The sequence below is a fragment of the Carcharodon carcharias genome, chromosome 6 (genome assembly GCF_017639515.1).
Source record: "Carcharodon carcharias isolate sCarCar2 chromosome 6, sCarCar2.pri, whole genome shotgun sequence".
In the NCBI taxonomy this organism is placed as follows: Eukaryota; Metazoa; Chordata; class Chondrichthyes; order Lamniformes; family Lamnidae; genus Carcharodon; species Carcharodon carcharias.
The window spans coordinates 131,850,317-131,871,928 of NC_054472.1; the positions used below are offsets into that span (position 1 = coordinate 131,850,317).

Below are 21,612 nucleotides of genomic sequence, written 5' to 3' on the forward strand. Positions count from 1 at the left end.
TTCTGAGCTGCCGGCCCTCTGGTTGGGCCAGCAACTCTTGGGGGCGGGCCACCATCCTTAACTGGTAACCACTTAATCGGCTGCCACCTATAAAATGCAGTCCAGGGTCCTGCTACCTACCGAAGAGAGGGTTGCCTCCCCACCGCCAATACCCCACCCCGTTTTTGACCTGGTGGTGGGACCTTTGCTGCCTTGGAATAATCCCAGCCGTGTTTCAGGTCAATGACATTTTGCCAGAATTGGAAAAAGTTAGGGATGTAACAGGTTTTAAGCAAGTACAGAGGTGGGGAGGTGGTGGTGTCGTGGTAATGTCACCAGATTAGTAATCCAGAGACCCAGGATAACAGTCTGCGGCCATGGGATTGAATCCTATCACAGCAGTGATGGAGTTAAAATTTAATTAAATAATTCATAAATTTAATTAATTCAAATAAAAAGTTAGTCTCAGCAATATTGAGCAGAAATTGTTGTTGACTGTCATTTTAAAAAAAAATCTGATTCACTAATGCCCTTTAGGGAAGAAAATCTGCTATCCTTACATGGTCTGGCCTACATGCGACTCTCGTGAGGCACTCAGTTGTTTCAAACTGCTATAAAGCCTACCAAAAGAAACAAAACTGGATGGATCACCTGACATCACTCAGGCACCAGAAACAACAAAGGCAAACTAGGCCCTGTTGATCCTGCAAAGTCCTCCTTGCTAAAATCTGAGGGCTTGTGCCAAAATTGGGAGAGCTATCCCACAAACGAGTCAAGCAACAGCCTAACATAATCATACCTTACAGACAATGTCCCAGACATCACCATCACCATCCCAGGGTATGTCGTGTCCGACCGATAAGATTACCCACCAGGGATGGCAGCGGTACAGTGGTATACAGTAGGGAAGTAGTTGCCCAAGAGTTCTCAATATTGACTCTGGACCCCATGAATTCTCATGACATCAGGTCAAACATGGGCAAGGAAACCTCCTGATGATTACCACCTACTGTCTGCCCTCAGCCACTGAATCAGTACTCCTCCATGTTGAACACCACTTGGTGGAAGCACTGAGGGTGGCAAGGGTCCAGAATGTGCTCTGGGCGGGGACTTCAATGTCCAACACCAAGAGTGGCTTGGTAGCACCACTACTGACTCAGCTAGCCGAATCCTAAAGGATAAAGTGGTTAGACTGGGTCTATGGCAAGTGCGGACGGAACCAACAAGAGGGAAAAATCTACTTGACCTCTTCCTCAACAATCTACCCGTCGCAGATGCATCTCTCCATGACAGTATTGGTAGGAGTGACCATTACACTGTCCTTTTGGAGACGAAGAACCATCTTCACATTAAGGATACCCTCTATCATGTTGTGTAGCACAACCACCTTGCTACATGGCATAGATTTTGAACAGTTGTAGCAACTAAAAGCTGGGCATCCATGGAGCACTGTGGGCCATCAGCAGCAGCAGCAGAATTATATTCGAACACGATCTGTAAGCTCATGGCCCGGTATATCCACCACTCTACCATTACCATCAAGCTGTGGGATCAACCCTGGATCAATGAAGACTACAGGAGAGCATGCCAGGAGCAACACCAGGCATAGATAAAAATGAGATGTCCTCATGGTGAAGCTACAACCCAGGACTACTTGGGTGCCAAACAGCATAAGCAGCAAGTGATAGACAGGGCTCAGCAATTCCACAACCAACGGATCAGATCTAAGCTCTGCAGTCCTGCCACATCCAGTTGTGAACGTGGTGGACAATTTAAAATCCAAAAGGAGGAGGAGGCTCCACAAATATCCCCATCCTCAATGACGGGGGAGCCCAGCATATTAGTGCAAAAAGCAAGACTGAAGCATTTGCTACAATCTTCAGCCAGAAGTGCTGAGTGGATGATCCATCTTGGCCTCCTCCTAACACGCCCAGCATCACAGGTGCCAGTCTTCAGCCAATTCAATTCACTCCACGTGAAATCTAGAAATGGCTGAAGGCACAGGATGCCGCAAGGGCTATGGACCTTGACAACATTCCATCAATTGTAGTGAAGACTTGTGCTCCAGAACTAGCTGTGCCCTTAGCCAAACTTGTCCAGTACAGCCACAACACTGGCATCTACCCAGCAATGTAGAAAACTGCCTAGATATGTCCTGTCCACAAGAAGCAGGACAAATCTAACTTGGCAAATTTCCGCCCATTCAGTCAACTCTCGATCATCAATAAAGTGATGGAAGAGGTCATCGACAGTGCTATCAAGAGGCACTTGCTCAGCAATAACCTGCTCACTGATGCTCAGTTTGGGTTCTGCAAAGGCTGCTCGGCTCCTGACCTCAGTACAGCCTTGGTTCAAATATGGACAAAAGAGTTGAGCTCAAGAGGTGAGATGAGAGTGACTGGCCTGGAGATCAAGGCAACATTTGACCGAGTGTGGAACAAGGAGCCTTAGCAAAACTGGAGTGAATGGGAACGGGGGGGGAAAACCTTCCACTGGTTGAAGTCATACCTAGCACAAAGGGCGATGGTTGTGGTTGTTGGAGGTCAATCATCTCAGTTCCAGGACATCACAGCTGCTTCATCAATGACCTTCCCTCCATCATAAAGTCAGAAGAGATGTTTGCTGAAGATTGCACCATGTTCAGTACCATTCGCGACTCCTCAGACACTCAGTCTGTGCCCACATGCAGCAAGACCTGGACAATATTCAGGCTTGGGCTGATAAGTGGCATACAACATTCATGCCACCCAAGTGCCAGGCAATGACCATCTCCAACAAGAGAGAATCCAACCACCTCCCCTTGAAATTCAATGGCATTACAATCACGAGGGGTTACTATTGACCAGAAGCTGAATTAGACCAGCCATATAAATACTGTGGCTGCAATAACAGGCCAGAGGCTGAGAATTCTGTGCAGAATAACTCACTTCTTGGCTGCTCAAATCCTGTCTACCATCTACAGGGCGCAAATCAGGGAACACTCTCCGCTTGCCTGGAAGAGGGTAGCTCCAAAAACACTCAAGAAGCTTGACATTATCCAAGGCAAAGCAGGTTTCTTGATTGGTACCCCACCTACCACCTTAAATTTTCATTCCCTCCACCACCAATATACAGTGGTTGCAGTATGTACCATCTACAAGATGCACTGCAGCAACTCACCAAGGGTCCTTCGAGAGCACCTTCCAAACCAACACCCTCTACCACCTAGAAGAACAAGGACAGCAGATGCATGGGAACACCACCACCTGCAAGTTCCCCTCCAAGTCACACACCATCCTGACTTAGAAATATATTGCCATTCCTTCACTGTCGCTGGGTCAAAATCCTGGAACTCCCTCCCTAACAGCGCTGTGGGTTACCTAAACCACGTGGACTGCAGTGGCTCAAGAAGGCAGCTCACCGCCAACTTCTCAAGGGCAATTAGGGATGGGCAATAAAAATTCTGGCCTAGCCAGTGATGCACACATCCCATTAAAGAATAAAAAAAGAGATAGAGGAAGGGGCTGGGAGGAAAAAGAGAGATCTGGGCTCAGGTGGAAGACAGGAGTGACTGAATGATAAAAGAGATAGCGGTGTAAGGCAAAAGGCTATTGGGGTAAGTAAAGAAACTAAATTTGGTACATGAGTAAATGGGAATTGTAGAGTAATTACCAAATGCTGCTGTCTGACAAAATGGCAATAGTTCAACTTAATGTTGAGCTTTGAAGGTTGTAAAATCCCTAACCGAAAGATAAAGTGCTGTTCCTCAAGCTTACATTGAGCTTCATTTGAGCACCGTAGGAGGTTGAGGGCAACAAGGTCAGAGTTGGAGAAGGAGAATTAAAATGACAGGCAACTGGAAGCTCAGGGTTATGCTTATGGACTGAACAGTGTTCCACAAAGTGGTCACCCAATCTGCATTTAGTTTCTGAGGCTGCATTGTGAATTGTAAATACAGCGTACTGAATTGAAAGAGGTACAAGTAAATCTTTTGTTTCTTTATTTGTCCAAGTGTTGAAATGTTAACTCACTTTCTTTCTCCATAGATACTTCCTGGCCTACTGATTATTTCCTGCGTTTTTGTATTTGTTACGAAACAAAATTTGACACTGACATAAGGAGGTACTAGATTATAAAGAGACTATAAGGTGCATTTTAAATGAAGAGAGGAAGTCAGAGCGGTGGAAAGGTTAGAGGAATGAATTCCGGATCTTAGGGTCTGGTCAGCGGGAGACAGTCATTTGGAACGTACAGAGATGTTTTCCATGATCAGAAATATTAGAATCATCTCAGCTTGAAACGAAGTGAGATTCTAAATGAATTCACCTAATGCTTACTTAACAGAAGTTAGGCTTTGTTGCCCTATTGATATACAGCTTTACGTTCTAGCAGAACATTTGGGACATATGTAAAGGTCATATAGCTCCTGTGCTTTTAAAATAGTTAATCATATAACATGTGAGAAATGCTATGGGTGATCATCTAATAATCTTTTATTATATTAAATGTTTGCATACACTAGGCATTTATTGTGTCACATTTACTTCTTGTAATGTGTTTTTTGTCACACTTGAGTTTTTCTATTAGCTTTTCTTACTCCCAGTTGAACATCTATTCCTGCCTTCCACCATTACTAATGTTACTGCCCATTCTTTGTACCTTGCAGTTGGCTCCTAATTCTCGCCCCTTCCTCCAATCTACTTCCTGTATTACCACATGTGCCCCCGTGCCCCCCTGCCAAACCTAGTTCACGCTTTCCAGAGTTTTGCACTCCAGGAACACTTTCCCATCTGCCTGGATCTCATAATCCCACAGTAGTCCTATACCCAGACACTTCCCATGTACTACTAAAAGGTCCTGGCACACCTTTCCTATATTACAATCCCTATCAGTTCTATATGAGCCTCAGCAACCCATAAACTGCAGTCCATATGCTCCCATACCCACAGAGCCCTCCTCCTCTCTCCAGTGCTAAATGTAGTTCCTACCTAGAGCATTTTCTCTACCACCTTCTGTTACATTGTGAGCTTTAACAATCGGAGATGGATAAACTTCATGGTTAAACATTTAATAGTAATCAATCGGGCACAAAAACATTCTAACATTCCTACAGATACTCTAATAAAAACCAATTCAATTTGGTTTATTTCAATCACGATAAATTAGTGGCCCTGATAATACTTAACACATAGCATTAAAGAGAACATCCTCTAATGCCACAGGAGATTTGCTAATACACTGAAAGCTTTGCATGTGCTACAAAACCTTTCCTGCCAATGCTTTTCTCGAACACTTTTATTTGTTCTTAATTATATGCAAAGTGATTCTAGCTCAAATAAATTTACAAGACAAATACATTTTACCAAGTCTGATTTCTTCCTATATGATTGACTCCCAGTACTCACTTTCTCAAGAATGGCAACCCATCCTGGGAAAGTACTTTAAAATGAACTACTCTTGCTATCTCCTATACTCAGCTCTTTGTTACAGATGCAAAACAATCTTAAAATACTAATTTTTCAACTCCCTCTCTCCAGAAACATGTGGGTTTCATAACATTGCAACCTTCTTAGCTGACCTGTTAATCAGGCAACATCAATCAGTATTCTCATCTGTAATCTGATCTCTAAGTGAACTCACCATTCCTTTTAGCATGCAAAGCAATGACACAACACTACACGCTGTAATTCCCTAATTTGGTTTCACTTTTGTTTCACTTCCTGAATTACACTTTGCCATCACACTTACATGCAACATTTATGTAGCTGTTAACCAAAATTCATAACTTTAGTGAAGAAAATCTGCTAACAATAGAATTCAGAAACTGAACCAATCTAGATTTAAAAAAATAAGGAGGTAAGTAGTTCAGTGGATATGATAGTGCTTGTGATTGCTGTTTATATGGACTTCCAGGAAGTATGTAATAAGGCTCTGCACAATAGAGTACTAGTAAAAATGAATTGAATGTAACCTTGTGAAAAGCATCATATTGGCTTACTTTACCAGCCTATCTCTTTTAGTTCTTGAAATGCAGGTCAGTTGAAAGGCAATTTGTAAAAATTCATTTATGGGGTGTGGGCTTTGCTGGCTGGGCCAGCCTTTATTGCCCATCCCTAATTGCACTTGAGAAGGTGGTGGTGTGCTGCCTTCTTGAACTGCTGCAGGCCATGTGGTGTAGGTACACCCACAGTGCTGTTAGGAAGGGAGTTCCAGGATTTTGACCCAGTGACAGTGAAGAAACAGTGATGTATTTCCAAGTCAGGATGGTGAGTGACTTGGAGGGGAACATCCAGGTGGTGGTGTTCCCATCCATCTGCTGCACTTGTCCTTCTAGATGGTAGCGGTTGTGGGTTTGAAAAGAACTGTCAAAGGAGCCTTGATGAATTCCTGCAGTGCATCTTGTAGATGGTATACACTGCTGCTACTGTGCGTCGGTAGTGGAGAGAGTGAATGTTTGTGGATGTGGTGCCAATCAAGCGAGCTGTTTTGTCCTGGATGATGTTGAGCTTCGGGAGTGTTATGGGAGCTGCACTCATTCAGGCAAGTGGGGAGTATTCCATCACACTCCTGACTTGTGCCTTGTAGATGGTGGACAGGCTTTGCGGAGTCAGGAGGTGGGTTACTCATCGCACTCTAAGCCTGCTCTTGCAGCCACAGTATTTATATGGCTAGTCCAGTTCAGTTTCTGGTCAATGATAAGCCCCCAGGATGTTGCTAGTGGGGGATTCAGTGATGGTAATGCCATTGAACATCAAGGGGCGATAATTGAATCCTCTCTTGTTGGAGATGGTCATTGCCTGACACTAGTATGACGTGAATGTTACTTGCCACTTGTCAGCCCAAGCCTGGATATTTCCAGGTCTTGCTGTATTTGGACATGGACTACTTCAGTGTCTGAGGAATCGCAAATGGTGCTGAACATTGTGCAATTATCAGTGAACATCCCCACTTCTGACCTTATAATGGAAAGAAGGTCATTGATGAAGCAGCTGAAGATGGTTGGGCTGAGGACACTACCCTGAGGAACTCCTGTGGTGATGTCCTGGAGCCATATTTCTTTCAAAAATTCAGGCTATTACCAAGGGTTTTTTAATAAATTTGCTAGCCAGATTTTAAAAGTAGCTTAGCTATAAAAAGCAGAAGTAACATTACTGTACTAGACTGAATAGCAATGACTAATTAGACTCAAAAACTTCACTAACTTTGCTTCCAATTTCCACCCTTCTCTCACCTTCACATGGTCCATCCCTGGCTGTTCCCTTCCATTCCTAGACTTCTCTGTCTCCATTTCTACTAATATTCCTTATAAACTGACTGACTCCCATAGCTACCTTGACTACACCTCCCCACACCCTGCTTCCTATTAGGACTTCATTCCATTCTCCCAGTTTCTGTCTCCATCGTATCTGCTCCAATTATGCAGCCTTTCATACCAGCACTTCTGATATGTCTTGTTTCTTCCTCAGCTGATGATTCCCCTCCACAACATAAGTGATTGGGCTCTTAATTGTGTCCGATCCATTTCCCGCATATCTGCCCTCACCCCTTCCCCTCCATCCCAGAACGATAGTCTTCATCCTCCACCCCACCAGCCTCTGCATCCAACAGATCATCCTCCATCATTCCTGCCACAACCAGCATGATGCCACCACTAAACACATCTTCCTTCCCCTCCCCTGTCAGCATGCCAAAGGGACCATTCCCTCCATGATTCCCTGGTCCATTCTTTAATCATTCCCAACACCCCATCCCCTTATCATGGCACCTTCCCATGCACTCGCAGGAGGTGTAACACTTGCCTTTTCACCTCTACTCTCCTCACTATCTAGGGTTGTAAACACTCCTTCTTGGTGAAGCAGTGGTTTACATGTGATTCTTTCAATTTAACCTATTGTGTTCACTGCTCACAATGCAGTCTCCTCTACACTGGGAGACCAAACGCAGATTGGGTGACTGCTTTGAGGAACACCTCCGCTCAGTCTGCAATCATGGCCACAAGTTTCTGGTTGCTTGCCATTTTTCTTCTCTAAATCCTCTGTTCACTATATTAAACAAAACTTTTAATAGACTTAGACTTCTTAAGAATGGCGATATGCTAAAATCATAAAGAGTAATTGCTAGACTTCAGCATGCATTCTTTGTTTATGAGTATGCAACTGTTACTGCATCTGTCTGTATACCTGTGAATAATAAACAGATTCCTTGCTACATCTGAGCTTTTTTGGTTACATAATTTTCATAGCATCATAGAATGGTTACTGCATAGATGGAGGCCATTTGGCCTGTTGAGTCCATATTTGCACTCTTTGAGAGCAAGTCAGTTTAGTTCGCCTCCTCCATCATTTCACCCTGTAGCCCTGCGAATCTTTTCTCTTTATATAATTATCCACTTTCATTTTGAAAGCCACAATTGAATCTGCTACCACCACACTCTCAGGCAGTGCATTCCAGATGCTAACCAGTCACTGCGTAAAAAAGTTTTTCATCAGGCCACCTCTGGTTTTATTGCAAATCACCTTAAATCCCTTGGTTCTCGACCCTTCCATCATTGGGAACAGCCTCTGCCTAATTAATGTCTAGATCCCTCGTGATTTTGAACACTTTTATCAAACCTCTAATGAACTTTCTCTTCTCTAAGCAGAACACTCCTAGCTTCCCCAAATTCCACACGTAACTGAAGTCTCTCATCCCTGGAAGTATTCTCATAAATCCTTGTTGCACCTTTGCCAATGCTGACATCCTTTGTAAGATTATTTTCAAATAATTAATCAGCATAAGTATTTTCTGATAAAACCATGTATTGATACAAAATAATTTAGTTGCACAATGAGTAAAATGCATTTTCATCTTGACTGGAGTATACAATAAGAGGGAGGCTTTGTTTTTGATTGCTTCTGAAGAGAAATTTTGGAATTGATGGAAGCTATACCCTGAATATTGTCAGAGTACGGGGTTCACCTTCTCTAAGTTGTGACATCTGTTTGGGAAGCTTTTTTGTCAGTGCCATATTATCAATATAAATAATCAAATGGAAGCTTTTAAGAGCTGAAAAAATGTGTAGTATGTAAGAGTGTATTGGATGTATTAATATATAACTAATAACACATGCATCCATGCTCAAGGGATGATGAAAAATGTCAGAAGTTCTCAGGAGCTCTCAGGCAATCTCTTCCAGCTGAAGGCTCACCAGATAATGTTGATGAAGCATGGGTCTCTCTGTGGTCAATCACCTACAAAGTGCTGTAACCACATTTGGCAAAGGAAGAAACAGGAACAAAGATTGGTTCGTAATCCTCCTTGCAGAAATGACTCCTCTCATTGAAGCGAAGACCACAGCTCAGCTGGCTTGCAACCTGTCTCCTAACCCTACAGCATGTGAAAATCTCATGCTAGCCTACGCAGTTGTGCAGAAGACAACTAGATGCTGTGCCAACAAATATTGGATCAATCTGTGTGAAGAAATACAAACCACAAGTGACAATGGTAATCTTTACACAGTGTACTGTATGATGGTATCAGAATAGAACTCAGCCCCACCATCACCAAAGCTGCTCCTTTGAGATCTGTAGATGGGAAGTACTCACTGACAGGAACAAGCAAATGGGCCGCAGGGTCAAGCACTACACTGAACTATATTCACATGAGGTGGATTTCTCTCTCCTTGTGCTTGATGATCTTCTACAGCTATCTGTTATGTATGAGCTTGATGCAGAACCCTCATTACGTGAGCTTGAAAAGGCCATTGCATCCCTAGCAGCAAGAGAAGTACTAGGAAGAAAAGGATACCAGCTGAACTACTCCAATGTGGAAAGCCCCACCTCCTGCCATACCTTCATGGCATTCTCCTCCTCTGCTGGAGAGAAGGCTTCGTCTCGCTGGACAAGTTTTATGCAAACATCATCACATTATACGAGAACAAAGATGATCGAGGGGATTGCACCACCACCAGAGCATCTCACTTTTCAGCATCCCTGGGAAGGCCTTTGCCAGAGTCATTCTAACAAGACTCCATCAACTAGCCAACAGAATATTCCTGGAGGCACAATGTGGCTTCAGAGCAAGCAGCCCCATGGTAAATATGATCTTCTCCCTACGTCATTTTCAAGAGAAGTGCAGAAAGCACAAACACCACTCTACTTTGCTTTTGTGGATCTCACAAAAGCATTTGACACTGTAAGCAGGACTGGCCTCTGCTGGATACTAGAGAAAACTGGCTGTCCTCCAAAGGTTTACAGTCTCATACAGTCCTTCCATGATAACATGCGCAGGACCATTCAATTCGATGGCTCCACCTCTGACAGTTTTGAGATTAAGAATGGGGTGAAACAGGGTTGCTGGTTGGTATATTTTTCTCTGCCCTACTGATCTATGTTTTCCCAGCTGACATAGAAGGAGCATCCTTCCATACACCATCAGATGGGAAACATCTCAATCCATCAAGACTGAAAGCCAAGACAAAAGTGCAGCATATCCTGATCAGAGGTCTTCTGTATGCTGATGATGCTGCACTCATTGCCTAGACAGAAGACCAGCTTCAAAGGCTCATGGATCATTTGTCCCATGCCTGTGCCATGTCTTCCCTCACCATCAGAGTCAAGAAAACTGTAGTTCTGGGACAGAATATTGTGTCTCCGCCTGTGATCAGACTCAACAACACACCAAGAGAAGCAGTCAGCAGATTCTGCTACCTTGGATCTACAGCGATAGACAATCTGTCTCTTGATGAAGAACTCAACACATGCCTCCAAAAGACAACCACCAACTTTGCCAGACTAACAAAATGAGCAAGAAAGAACAACAAACTGGCCTGCAGGACCAAGATGCTTATATATAAGGCCTATATCCTCAGCACATTGTTGCATGGCAGCGAAACCTATAAGGAAGAAAACATGGGGCTCTTTTCCCTAGAAAATAGAAGTCTGAGAGATAATCTAAGAGAGATCTATAAAATTATGAAAGGCTCAATAGAACAGACATAGAGAAGATGTTTCTGTTTATGGTGTGTCCAAAGCTAGGAGCCATAAATACCAGATAATCAACATGAAATCTAAAAATGTCAGGAAAAACTTGCTTACTCAAGAGAGTAGTGAGAATTTGGAATTTGTTACCACATGGGCTGGTGGAGGCAAACAGCGTTAATACATTTAAAAGGAAATTAGATGGGCACATGAAGGAAATGGAATAGATAGTTGAGATTAAGTGTGGGGAGGCTCATGTGCAGCATAAACAGCAGTATGGAACTGTTGGGCCGAATGGCTGTTTCTGTGCTGTAATATTCTGTGTAAATCAATGAAATTTCTGTTCATCCAATACTGGTTGTTGGACAAGTAGTGTAACAACGCAGAGATAGTGGAATGGTCAAGAGATGATGAGATAGAGCTGAGTATTGTCGTGTGAACAACAAATGTATTTGTGCAGGCTTATTGTAATTGAATTTTCAGTGATGGGATTTTCAGGAACTTGAGCTTTGTAGTGTCATTCACTGGCCGAGCTGTCATATACTCAAATGGCATAGTGCATTTATTACAAGTGGAACTACTCAAGGTTACTTCTCAGACTTAAGCAGAAATACAGTACGGAAATTGGACCTTTTTAATGCCTGTTTTCTGGATTTAAAAAGGCATTAGGCCGCTTACATATGCACTAAATCAATGAGTAGAGCAGGTGCTGGATTCTTCATCAGTTACTGCAACCTATGTCGAGATGATGTTGAAAAAGTGTGTGTTTTATAAATCTTCTCCATAACTTCCTTCCTTTTGTAGTCTATTTATAAAGTCATGTGACCGCATCCCCCATGCCCCAGCTGGTCTAGGACCTCATGAAGTCTATCACTGCCTTCTTAATAATTCATAATACTTCCAAGTTTTGTGTCATCAGCACAAACAATTCTAGGTTATTTATATAGGTCAAGAAAAGCAGCAGTCCTCATACTGACCCTGAAGCCTATACACCTTTCTCCAGTCCCCAAAAAAAACTGTTCACAATCACTCTCTGTTTCTAGTCACTCAGTCAACTTTGTATCCATGCTGCTATTCTCCCTTTTATTCCTTGGGCTTCAACTTTGCGGAAAAGCCTGTTATGTGACACTTTATTGAGTTTCTTTGGAGTTAGATGAACAGCCAACTGCGTTATCCTCATCAACCATCTCTATTACCTAATTGAAAAACACAATCAAATTGGTTAAACATGATTTGCCCTTAAAAATCTGTGCTGGCTTTCCCTAATTAATCCAGATTTGTCCAGGTGACTGTTAATTTTGTCCCAGATTGTTGTTTCTAAAAGATTTCACACTACCGAGGTTAAACTGAAAGGCCTATAGTCGCCAGCTTTATCCTTACACTCTTTTTTGAGTGTAACATTTGCAATTTTCCAGTCCTCTGATACCAACCCTGTATCTAAAGACAGTTGGAATTTCCACCCTTCCTTCAGTATTCTCAGATGCATCTGATCCAGTCCAGGTGAATTTCTAACTTTAAATACAGCCAACCTTTCTTTAACGCCTCTTTAACAATTTTTTGACCCATCTAGTGCCTCATCTACCTCATCATTGGCTATGACCTGGGCAGAATCTTCTTCTTTGATGAAGACAGATGCAAAGTAATCATTTAGTACCTCATTCATGCCCTCTGCCTCCATGCATAAATCACTTTTTTCATCCCTAATCATCCTTATTCTTCGTTTTACCAACCTTTCATTGTTTATATGCCTATACAAGACTTTTGATTCCTTTTTTGTTGGCTGCCATTCGCTTCTTATACTTTCTCTTTGCTGCTGTTGTTTCCTTTTTTTATTTCTCCTCTGAACTTTCTTTTTCGGCCTGTTTCTCTCTTGTATTATCAACCTGCATTTCATACACACCTTTTTATCTGCTTCATCCTACTCTCTAATTCTTTTGTCCGGGGAACTCTGGCTTTGTTTGCTCTACCTTTCTCCCTTGTGGGAGTATACCTAAACTGTGCCTTAGCCATCTTCTCTATAAAGGCAGCTATGCAGTTTTGCCTGCCATTTTCCTGGGCCAGATTCTGGGGGTTATCATTGACCAGAAACGGAAATAGAACAGCCATATAAATACTGTGGCTATAAGAGCAGGTCAGAATCTGGAAATCCTGTGGCATGTAACTCACCTCATGACTCCCCAAAGCCTGTCCACCATCTACAAGGTATAAGTCAGGAGTGTGACATAATATTCTCCAGTCAGTTGGATGAGTACAGCTCCGACAACACTCAAGACGCTTGACACCATTCAGGACAAAACAGCCCGCTTGACAGGCACCCCAACCACCAACTCAAGGATTCACTCCCTCCATCACCACTGCACTTTGGCAGCAATGTGTACTATATACAAGATACACTGCAGCAACTCATCAAGGCTCCCTTGATAGCACCATCGACACCCGTGACCTCTGCCACCTAGAAAGACAAGGGCAGCAGACGCATGGGAACACCACCACCTGCAAGTTCCCCTTCAAGCCTCACATCATCCTGACTTGGAACTACGGGCAGAATTTTCCATCCTGCAGGTGGCATGGGCCCAAGCTGATCGGGTATAAAATTGTGCAAGATGACATCGGATGAGGGTCCCAATGTCATCGCACACTCACACGATAATTCTCTCGGCAGGTGCGTGCAAAGGTCGGAAGCTTTATTTCATTATTTGCAGGTCTGTAGGTCCCTGAGGCAGTTGTCTGCCTTTAGGGTATTTTCTCGCAGTGCTCACCCGTGTCTGTGGTGATGTCATTGCCCACTCTCTTCCTGCCCCCACCCAGCAGTGCTGAGCTTTTCAGCACGCGTTTCACACTGGCTGGCTGTTAATTGGCCAGCCAGCGTGAAATCGCAGTCGGGTGTCCATTTCCTGGCCGCTCCCAGGCCCGCTGATCGTTTGTGCCCGACAACCTTTTCTTTCACTGTTGCTAAATCAAAATCTTGGACCTCCCTTCCTAACAACATTGTGGTTGTAACTGCACCAGATTGGCTGCAGTGGTTCAAGAACACAGCTCACACCCACCTTCTCAAGGGCAATCAAGGATGGGCAACAAGTGCTGTCCTAGCCAGCGATGCCCGCAGCTCATGAAAGAATAAAAAAAAATATTCACCCCCACTTCCCCATATTAATTGTTTTATTCTTGTTTGCTCTTTGTCCTTTCCAAGCTAACCTAAGATACTATGATCACTGTCCCTAAAGGTTCACCTCATGACACTTGATCCACTTCATTCTCCAGAACCAGATCCAGCAATGTCTCTTTCCTCATTGGACAGGAAACATACTGATGTAGAAAATTCTCCTGAATACACTTTAGAAACTGTTCCTTCTTTATGTCCTTTACACTGTTACTATCCCAGTCTGTAAAAGGATAATTAAAATTCTCTATTATAACTGTAATTTTTGCACCTCTCTGTAATTTCCCAATTTTGTTCCTCAATATATTTCACACTACTTGATGACTACACCAGTGGTGTAATGGTACCTCTGCTGTTTCTTAACTCAAACCAAATACATCCTGTTTTTGACCCCTATAGGACATCCTCTCCATAAAGGTTGTGAACAACCTAGTTTAGTCTCAGACTTTTGCCAGGAAGAAAGATGAAGTCAGCAATTATGGAACAGAGTTTGAACAGGGGACCGAAAGCAATGGCTTCAGTCATAGCAGTACTGAGGTCTGTTGCTGGCCTGCACTTGATCCCCTCCCATTGTCTTTTCCCCCACCCTAATACAATCACCCCAGGACTTAACTGAAAGCAAGGTAGAAAATACAAAATTGAAATAACTAGAAACAAGTGACAGCTGCCAGCAGTTCATCCAAATTATTGAAATGGGGCCTGATTGTGGGCATGCCTCAGGCTTCCCATTTAGAGCACATGCCTGAAAAAGGCCATAACCAAATTTTAGTCCATAAACTATTTAATAAGAGAGAGGTTTATGTCTGCACCAGTAAAAACTGCATTCTGTAGTACCAGGATGTACATGAGAGTCAAAAAGCATTCATGTCAGCCACTCCATCAGGGGCTGTAGTATTCAGTTGACCATTAACTAACCATGTACTCAGTCAACCACACTGATGCATTCTGCATGTTTTCTGTGCAACTCCTTCACAGCAGTGATGAGAGCAACTTCAACTAGGAAGTCACGACTGGATTCAAGCTCCTGGAGTATTAGCATAAATAACAGCTTATGTTCAACAGATCTTTACCTTCAGCTCATCTGCTTCTATGAAGCCACTATGATCTTCATCATACCTTCGCCATGTCTGAAAAAGAAAATGCCTTAGATACACAGTCGGTTTCATTTAGCTATGTCTTATAAGTGACTTACCCACATAATAACTTAAAACTCTTTATAATGGAATTTGTTACTCGAAGTGACAAAATCTATTTCAACCCCAGGTCAACAAGAACCAATTTATGTTTTATTGCTGTGTGGAGCAATCATTGTATGTTGGATTTTAATACATATTAAAAGAATTTAATACAAATATTTGTCTAGAAATTTGCCTAATTGCTTTTGCTTTCTTGACCAAGATACTTTTGAATAGGTTTTCTTTGTATCTGTATGTTTACAATCCCTTTCCTTATTCATCCACCTGCTCTTTCGACCTAGTCATTAAGTGCACAGCCTATTTCCAAGGTGCTGCCAGGGTTTTCTAGAACTGATTTCTAGGGCATGTTCAAGGAGACCATTCAATCGTAGTCTGGTGCCTTCCTGCTAAATCTTAAAATTCAGTTTTAACTTTTGCAGCATTAAGATTAAATATACCTTACAAACCCCCTGGAAAAATCTAAGGTTGTCTATACTGTTCTGACTCCTAACATTGCAAGAAAATCTCCCATTTTTACTGCTCCAGATTGGAGTGTTGCCTGTAACATTGGGGGTCAAGTTTAATACAAAACTTGTAAGATATAGCATTGTATAATATGTTTTTAGTAACAATGTGTGTTACTAGCATACTATGCAAATCGTCTCTATGTTCTTTACAATGTATGTTACTGATGCCATCTACAAACTCTTTTCTATTTCTGCCCCAATTAAATCATCCAATGTTTCTATCACGATAATGTGCTGTTCCTGTATATCCTCCATGGAGCATCAGATTATTGCAACCCCAACTATGTACAAAAACTACATTCCTTGTTTGATCTGGCATTTACTGTACATTTTTATTTGTATTGAGTGGAGATACCAATATGACATCAAAACATCTTAAGAATAACACATTGATGTGACTTATATATCAGAATTTTTAACAAGTGATGTATTTTTGCATCTGGAAATCTTTTCATTTATTGTATTATTCCAATTTAGTTTTAACATGCATTCCAATATAAGCAAAAGTTTTATCTTTGTTCCAAAACACATTTTAAAGGGGTGGGTATGACACTTCAGTAGACATATTAAAATATTTTAGCAATGTATGTAACGTTTAATAATGTAGTAATATGACAATATAATAGACAGTTTTAGAAAGCACATACAATATGGATCTTTCACTCAGCTGTGACATGGATAGTGTATGAAGAGCCACTACTATGAACGAAAATTCTTTAAATCACTGGGAAAGGGCAATGATACCTCCATGAACTCTGTGCTTGACTTTAATTGTTGTCGAAAGAATAAAAAGAAGTTTTCCTCTGTAGGTAGAATCTGAGCAAGCTAGAAAAATAAAATATTAGGTTAACACTTGTTTTCCAATTAATTCCTTCAATTAACATTAATGACAAAAATATTAAACTGTACAACTAAATCAAAGGGTGTAGAATTCCATAATATGATCGCTCCCTTGTGCCTTCTTGCCATTACTGAATGATAGCCGGTCATTGTAATAAAGCGTTCAACCATCCTGCATTAGTACTCTGAAAAATGAGCCAATTTTATTCATACATTGATAAAATTATTGTCCAAGCATTTACATATCTATGTATTTCTCCATGTGCAGATAGGTTATTCGAATGAAAGGCACATTCCCACTAAAAAATCAGACACCTCTAGCTTTGCTTTTGGGTATATCAATTTCAGAACCCCCTAAATAGCCAACGTAATATATTGAAAGTGCTTGCTATAGATCTAAAACCATGATTTATGCCAAAGAATTTAGCTCATCAGTTAGGATCTATGTGTGCTGTAGGGTTCTGTGTTGTCCTGACAACATATCAGATCTACAAATCTCACAAGTATACCCTTTGATGCACCAGTCTGACATTACATTATTTCTTATGGCCATCTTTCGGGATCTAACTGCAAATTGTTAAATTTGTGCCAGTTACTGCAGGATGAGAGTAGTTTATGATACAGATATATGTGTACTGGTATTTGATTTTGACTGTCTAAACTCATTTTCATTGAGAACAGTAGCCCATGGAAACAGGAGACCTTCATATACTCCTCAGATGTAAATATTGATCTAGGTCATGGTGGATAGTTTTTAACATAATCCAGTTAAGGTCAAGAAATTGATGAAATTGGTGTGAATAATATCAGTGAATTTATTTTTTATGATAGTTTCTAATTTCATTGAAAACTGTTACAGAATAAATTATTTGTGTTCCAACCATTCTTATTTTGGGCATATCTAGCTGAGCTTTTGATTTAGATTATGAATCTTTTACTGACAAATTGGGATTTGAAAAATATATTACAATTATGATGTTGATCAGTTTTAATGCATTTTCAAATTTTAATCTCACAGAAGAAAATGTTTTTTTTCCACCTGACGCTATGTGAGCAAATCATTACTTCTCTTATTATTTCTGCCAATTTCAATTCATTTTATTCTCCTCTTTATGCCTCCCATGGCAATTTATCATTCCCTGTTTGCAAGCAAAGACAAGTGATCTGTCATTAGATATCTGCCAATAATATTCTATACTGCCAACCACTAGACAGTGTACCAAGGTGAATCAGTCTTAAATTATTCCTCACTCTTTGTTTGAAATCCTTTATTTCTGCTCAGTTGTTTCTATTGATTAGGCAGCCACTGTCTTAACATAAATAAAACTATAGACAGAAGCTAATTTCCTTACCAAGCCAACTCATGGGTCAACCATGTCCGTGTATAATAAACTTGTCATGCATGTTTGGTAACATGTATGTTAAGCATACAATCAAAGTTGCCAAAATTTAAGAATGAGAATGTGATTCTAAAATTCCACAGTGGCTGCTAATGACATTTCAAAATTGATGTGAGATTGGGATTCAGGGGTATATGATGCTAATTGGCACAATGCCCGTTTTATATGTAAAAAGTTCTATAAAAATTGATGCTGAATCTCATTGATAATATATCTAAAGATTTCTACCCTTTTGAAAATCAATATGTTATCACAAATAAATTATATTTTCCACAGGGATATCAACATTGTACTGTTGCTATTAACCTCAACAAGAAGCTGTATTAAAGCAACAACGAGATCCTTCCTTCCCCACATGAATTTATTGTGCAAGTTTCAGCATAAATGCGATCAAATTAAAGCAAATTGGAAATTCTTACATCGGCCAGCTCTATCTTTCCATCAGCACTCTGATCGTACTTCTCCACCAAAGCCTTCATTCCGTCAGATAATTCCTACGGATTGATCATGTTAGTCCTGTTACCAATGATAATAACAGCGCATCGGCCTGCAAAACTACTATTTGGTCAGTGTAGAACATAAAAATATAAGGCGCAGGAGCAGACCACACGGCCCATCGAGCCTGCTTCGCCATTCAATAAAATTATGGCTGATCTTGGGCTTCAACTACATTTTCCCGCCCGCTCCCAATATCCCATGTAGAAAAAAATTACATGAATAAAATGTGGAAGCGCATAAAACAAACAATTTTTATCTTACATTCAGTTAGATAGCAACACCGATGCAATGAGGAATGACGACTTGGAAAATACCAATAAACAATTAAACACATTTTCTTAATAGTTGCCAAGAGAATACATGACACCTTCGATTGTACAGTTATCTTTTTTAATTCATGTGATTAAAGAAATAAACGTCTTGCCTATATAGAGAGCGTTCACGACCTCAGGACGTCCCAAAGTGCTTTGAACCGTTTAGATTAGTAAGGGGACAAGACATACGTACATGCAAAGGCTTTTAACAGGGAGTTGCCATTAAATTATATCACATTTGCAAGCGAGGTGTTGTATTCCGGATCTTAAGCTTTGCTTTGTAATTAACTAATCCATCTCGTGTCTGTCGCTGTACTGTTGCGTCCAGGTGTGCGCTCAGACCTACTCCGGCAAAAGGATTTTCTATGATAAGAATCCGTTGGGAAGAAAATCGAATCAACATAAAAGATAACAGAAAGGCTGTTCACTCACTGGGTGCGTTTCGGGTGGAAAGAGACAGTTCAAAATTAGTGACAATTTATTTCGGAAATACTAAACAATGGTACATAATTACAGAGATTGAAGCATTGCTATCAGGCATTGTCAGTGTTGATGACTGAGTTCCTCTTACTACCGCTTTTACAGGAGGGAATCTGTAGTCAAGGAAACAGTGGCGCAACAAAGTGTCCAATTTTTGCCGCTGTGATGGTTATTGTTGGTGTTATACACCTGGGTTTTATTAACGGTAATTCGAATTTATATATGTTTATTTCACTATTAACAAACGTGTTAACACACTAAATGTACGTTAATATTTCATTGATTTATTTAATTATTTTCATTTTTAAAAATATTCTTGTATTACTGACTGTCTTTGCCCCAGAAATATACTCCGTGAATAAAATCTACTGGATTATTTTTGCTCTTCAACTATTGGCAATGGTATTAATCCAAGCACCATTGAGTCACATTGCCTATGTTATGAATTTCGGCTGTGCTGACACGATCTAATCATCACCTGAGGTGGAGCCAGAGAGAAAGGATTAGTCGGTGACACTTGTCACGAAGTAGATCTTGCTGGTTTTGCAGCCTTAGTTACAAATAGTTTTTAAACAAATATAATCCAGAATGCAGATGTGTTCAATGTGAGATGCTTAGGCTGATGGTTTCTGGGCTCCACATCAGTGAAAACATTGGGGAAAGTCAGCAGGAAAAACGTTCCCACTTCAAAATAAATGTCGAAATTAATTTCATCATTGTATTTCAGAGCATTTCCTGAAGTCATTGGGTTTTCGTGGTTTTCTACCATATAAAATGACCACACGCCCAATCTTTGGAACGAAGCAAAATCCAAACAAATTGCATTTGTAAACAAAGCGGCAGTCATAAAGTTAGTTGTATTGTTTCATTGCGATCAGCCTTTCATTGTGTATCTGCGTATTTACATCTCAATACATTGGTGTTGCAAGATACATTTATTCTACTTAGTGTACGGCCCTAAAAGTTATTTAACACTTACTAAGCCAGCGCCTTTTCGAGCTTGCTGAAGTTCTCGAATGAAATTTTGCAGTTCTTTTCCTTCAATATAACCACGACCTAAAATAATAAATTATACTTCCACTTAAAACAAAGTTAAATCAGTTTTAAATCCACGTAATCAGGTTAAAGTAATCAGATGTACCATTCATTTCACTTTATACAACCAGATTTCATTTTTATGATAAAATTGACATTTCGCATTTCAGTAATGCCAACGCTTTGAGAACATGCGAATGAAATTAAGCAGGTTATTTTCAGCATTTATTGTTCAAACAGTGTCCATAGTGTGTTTAAAACAAACAGCATGCAGACATTCTTATTAATAGACCTAAAAGTATTCACTTTACACAACAAACAATACTGTGTGGAGGAGTTAATTTATTGCAAAATAAAACTGGTTACCAGCATTGTCATAGTGATGCCAAATTTCCAAAAACTGCGTGGTGGACTCTTCAATCCCTTGCAGGTAAAGGCTGTGTGTGTCTGCCATGGTTGCTCGGTGCCTGCTCCCCACTTGCCTGCACAGTGGAGCTTTCAATCTGAGCTGCCCCTGACCGCGCGCGCCTTCTAAATGCGGCTCGTGCGCCGGAGCCCAGCCCTCCGTGCGCAGTGCGCACGCGCCGCTGCTCCCATGCAGCTTCTGCCTGGAGAGCTGCGGGTGAGAGCGAAGCAACTGGTTGCAAGGCAAAAGGGACAAGTAATGGGACGAAGAGGCAAGGGTTTGGACCTTCTGGAGATGAGGGTGCAGCATGCACTTCGTTCACGATTCACTGTACTAAAACCATTGGAGGGGAGGGACAGTTAGCCCAGATAAACTGCTTTATGTGCAGGAGAGGTGACGCTGTACATTTCATTGTCGCTTTGCTCCGTCGAGAAGTGATGTACAATATTGGCCATTGAATTCCTGTGTGGGAAATGGAGAATAACACATTTTATTAACTATTCAAAAATATGTAAGACACGGGAAACTTCTTAATCACACAGTATATGTAGGAGAGGGTGAAAATTAAATACTTAACATTTAAAAACGAACATATGAGTTAGGAGCAGGAGTAAGCCACTCGGCCCTTCGAGCCTGCTCCGCCATTCAATAAGATCATGGCTGATATGAAAACTTATTAACTGTTCACTTTCTATGCATGCATCTAATTGACTATTGGCTAAGCTGAATAGATATTGTGTTTAGTAGTGTTAGAGATAGTTATCTCAGCGACTTATAATTAGGACAGGGTGGGAACGCATTTTATTAAATATTCGCTTCATATGTAGAAGAGAAAGACTACGCATCTGCATAGCTATTATA

The 21,612-nt window shown here is 41.1% G+C and overlaps 1 protein-coding gene across 1 annotated transcript in view; it reads right to left on the minus strand.

Moving 5' to 3' along the window:
- calb1 (calbindin 1) overlaps window positions 1-20,799 on the minus strand; it is a 99,111-nt gene extending 78,312 nt beyond the window's left edge. The window contains exons 1-5 of the mRNA XM_041189283.1: window positions 20,712-20,799; window positions 20,290-20,366; window positions 18,438-18,512; window positions 16,523-16,603; window positions 15,147-15,203 (exon numbers count right to left, since the gene is read on the minus strand). Coding sequence (XP_041045217.1) covers window positions 15,147-15,203; window positions 16,523-16,603; window positions 18,438-18,512; window positions 20,290-20,366; window positions 20,712-20,799 — 378 coding nt within the window. The remainder of the gene's footprint in view (window positions 1-15,146; window positions 15,204-16,522; window positions 16,604-18,437; window positions 18,513-20,289; window positions 20,367-20,711) is intronic.
- Between the last annotated feature and the right edge of the window lie 813 nt (window positions 20,800-21,612).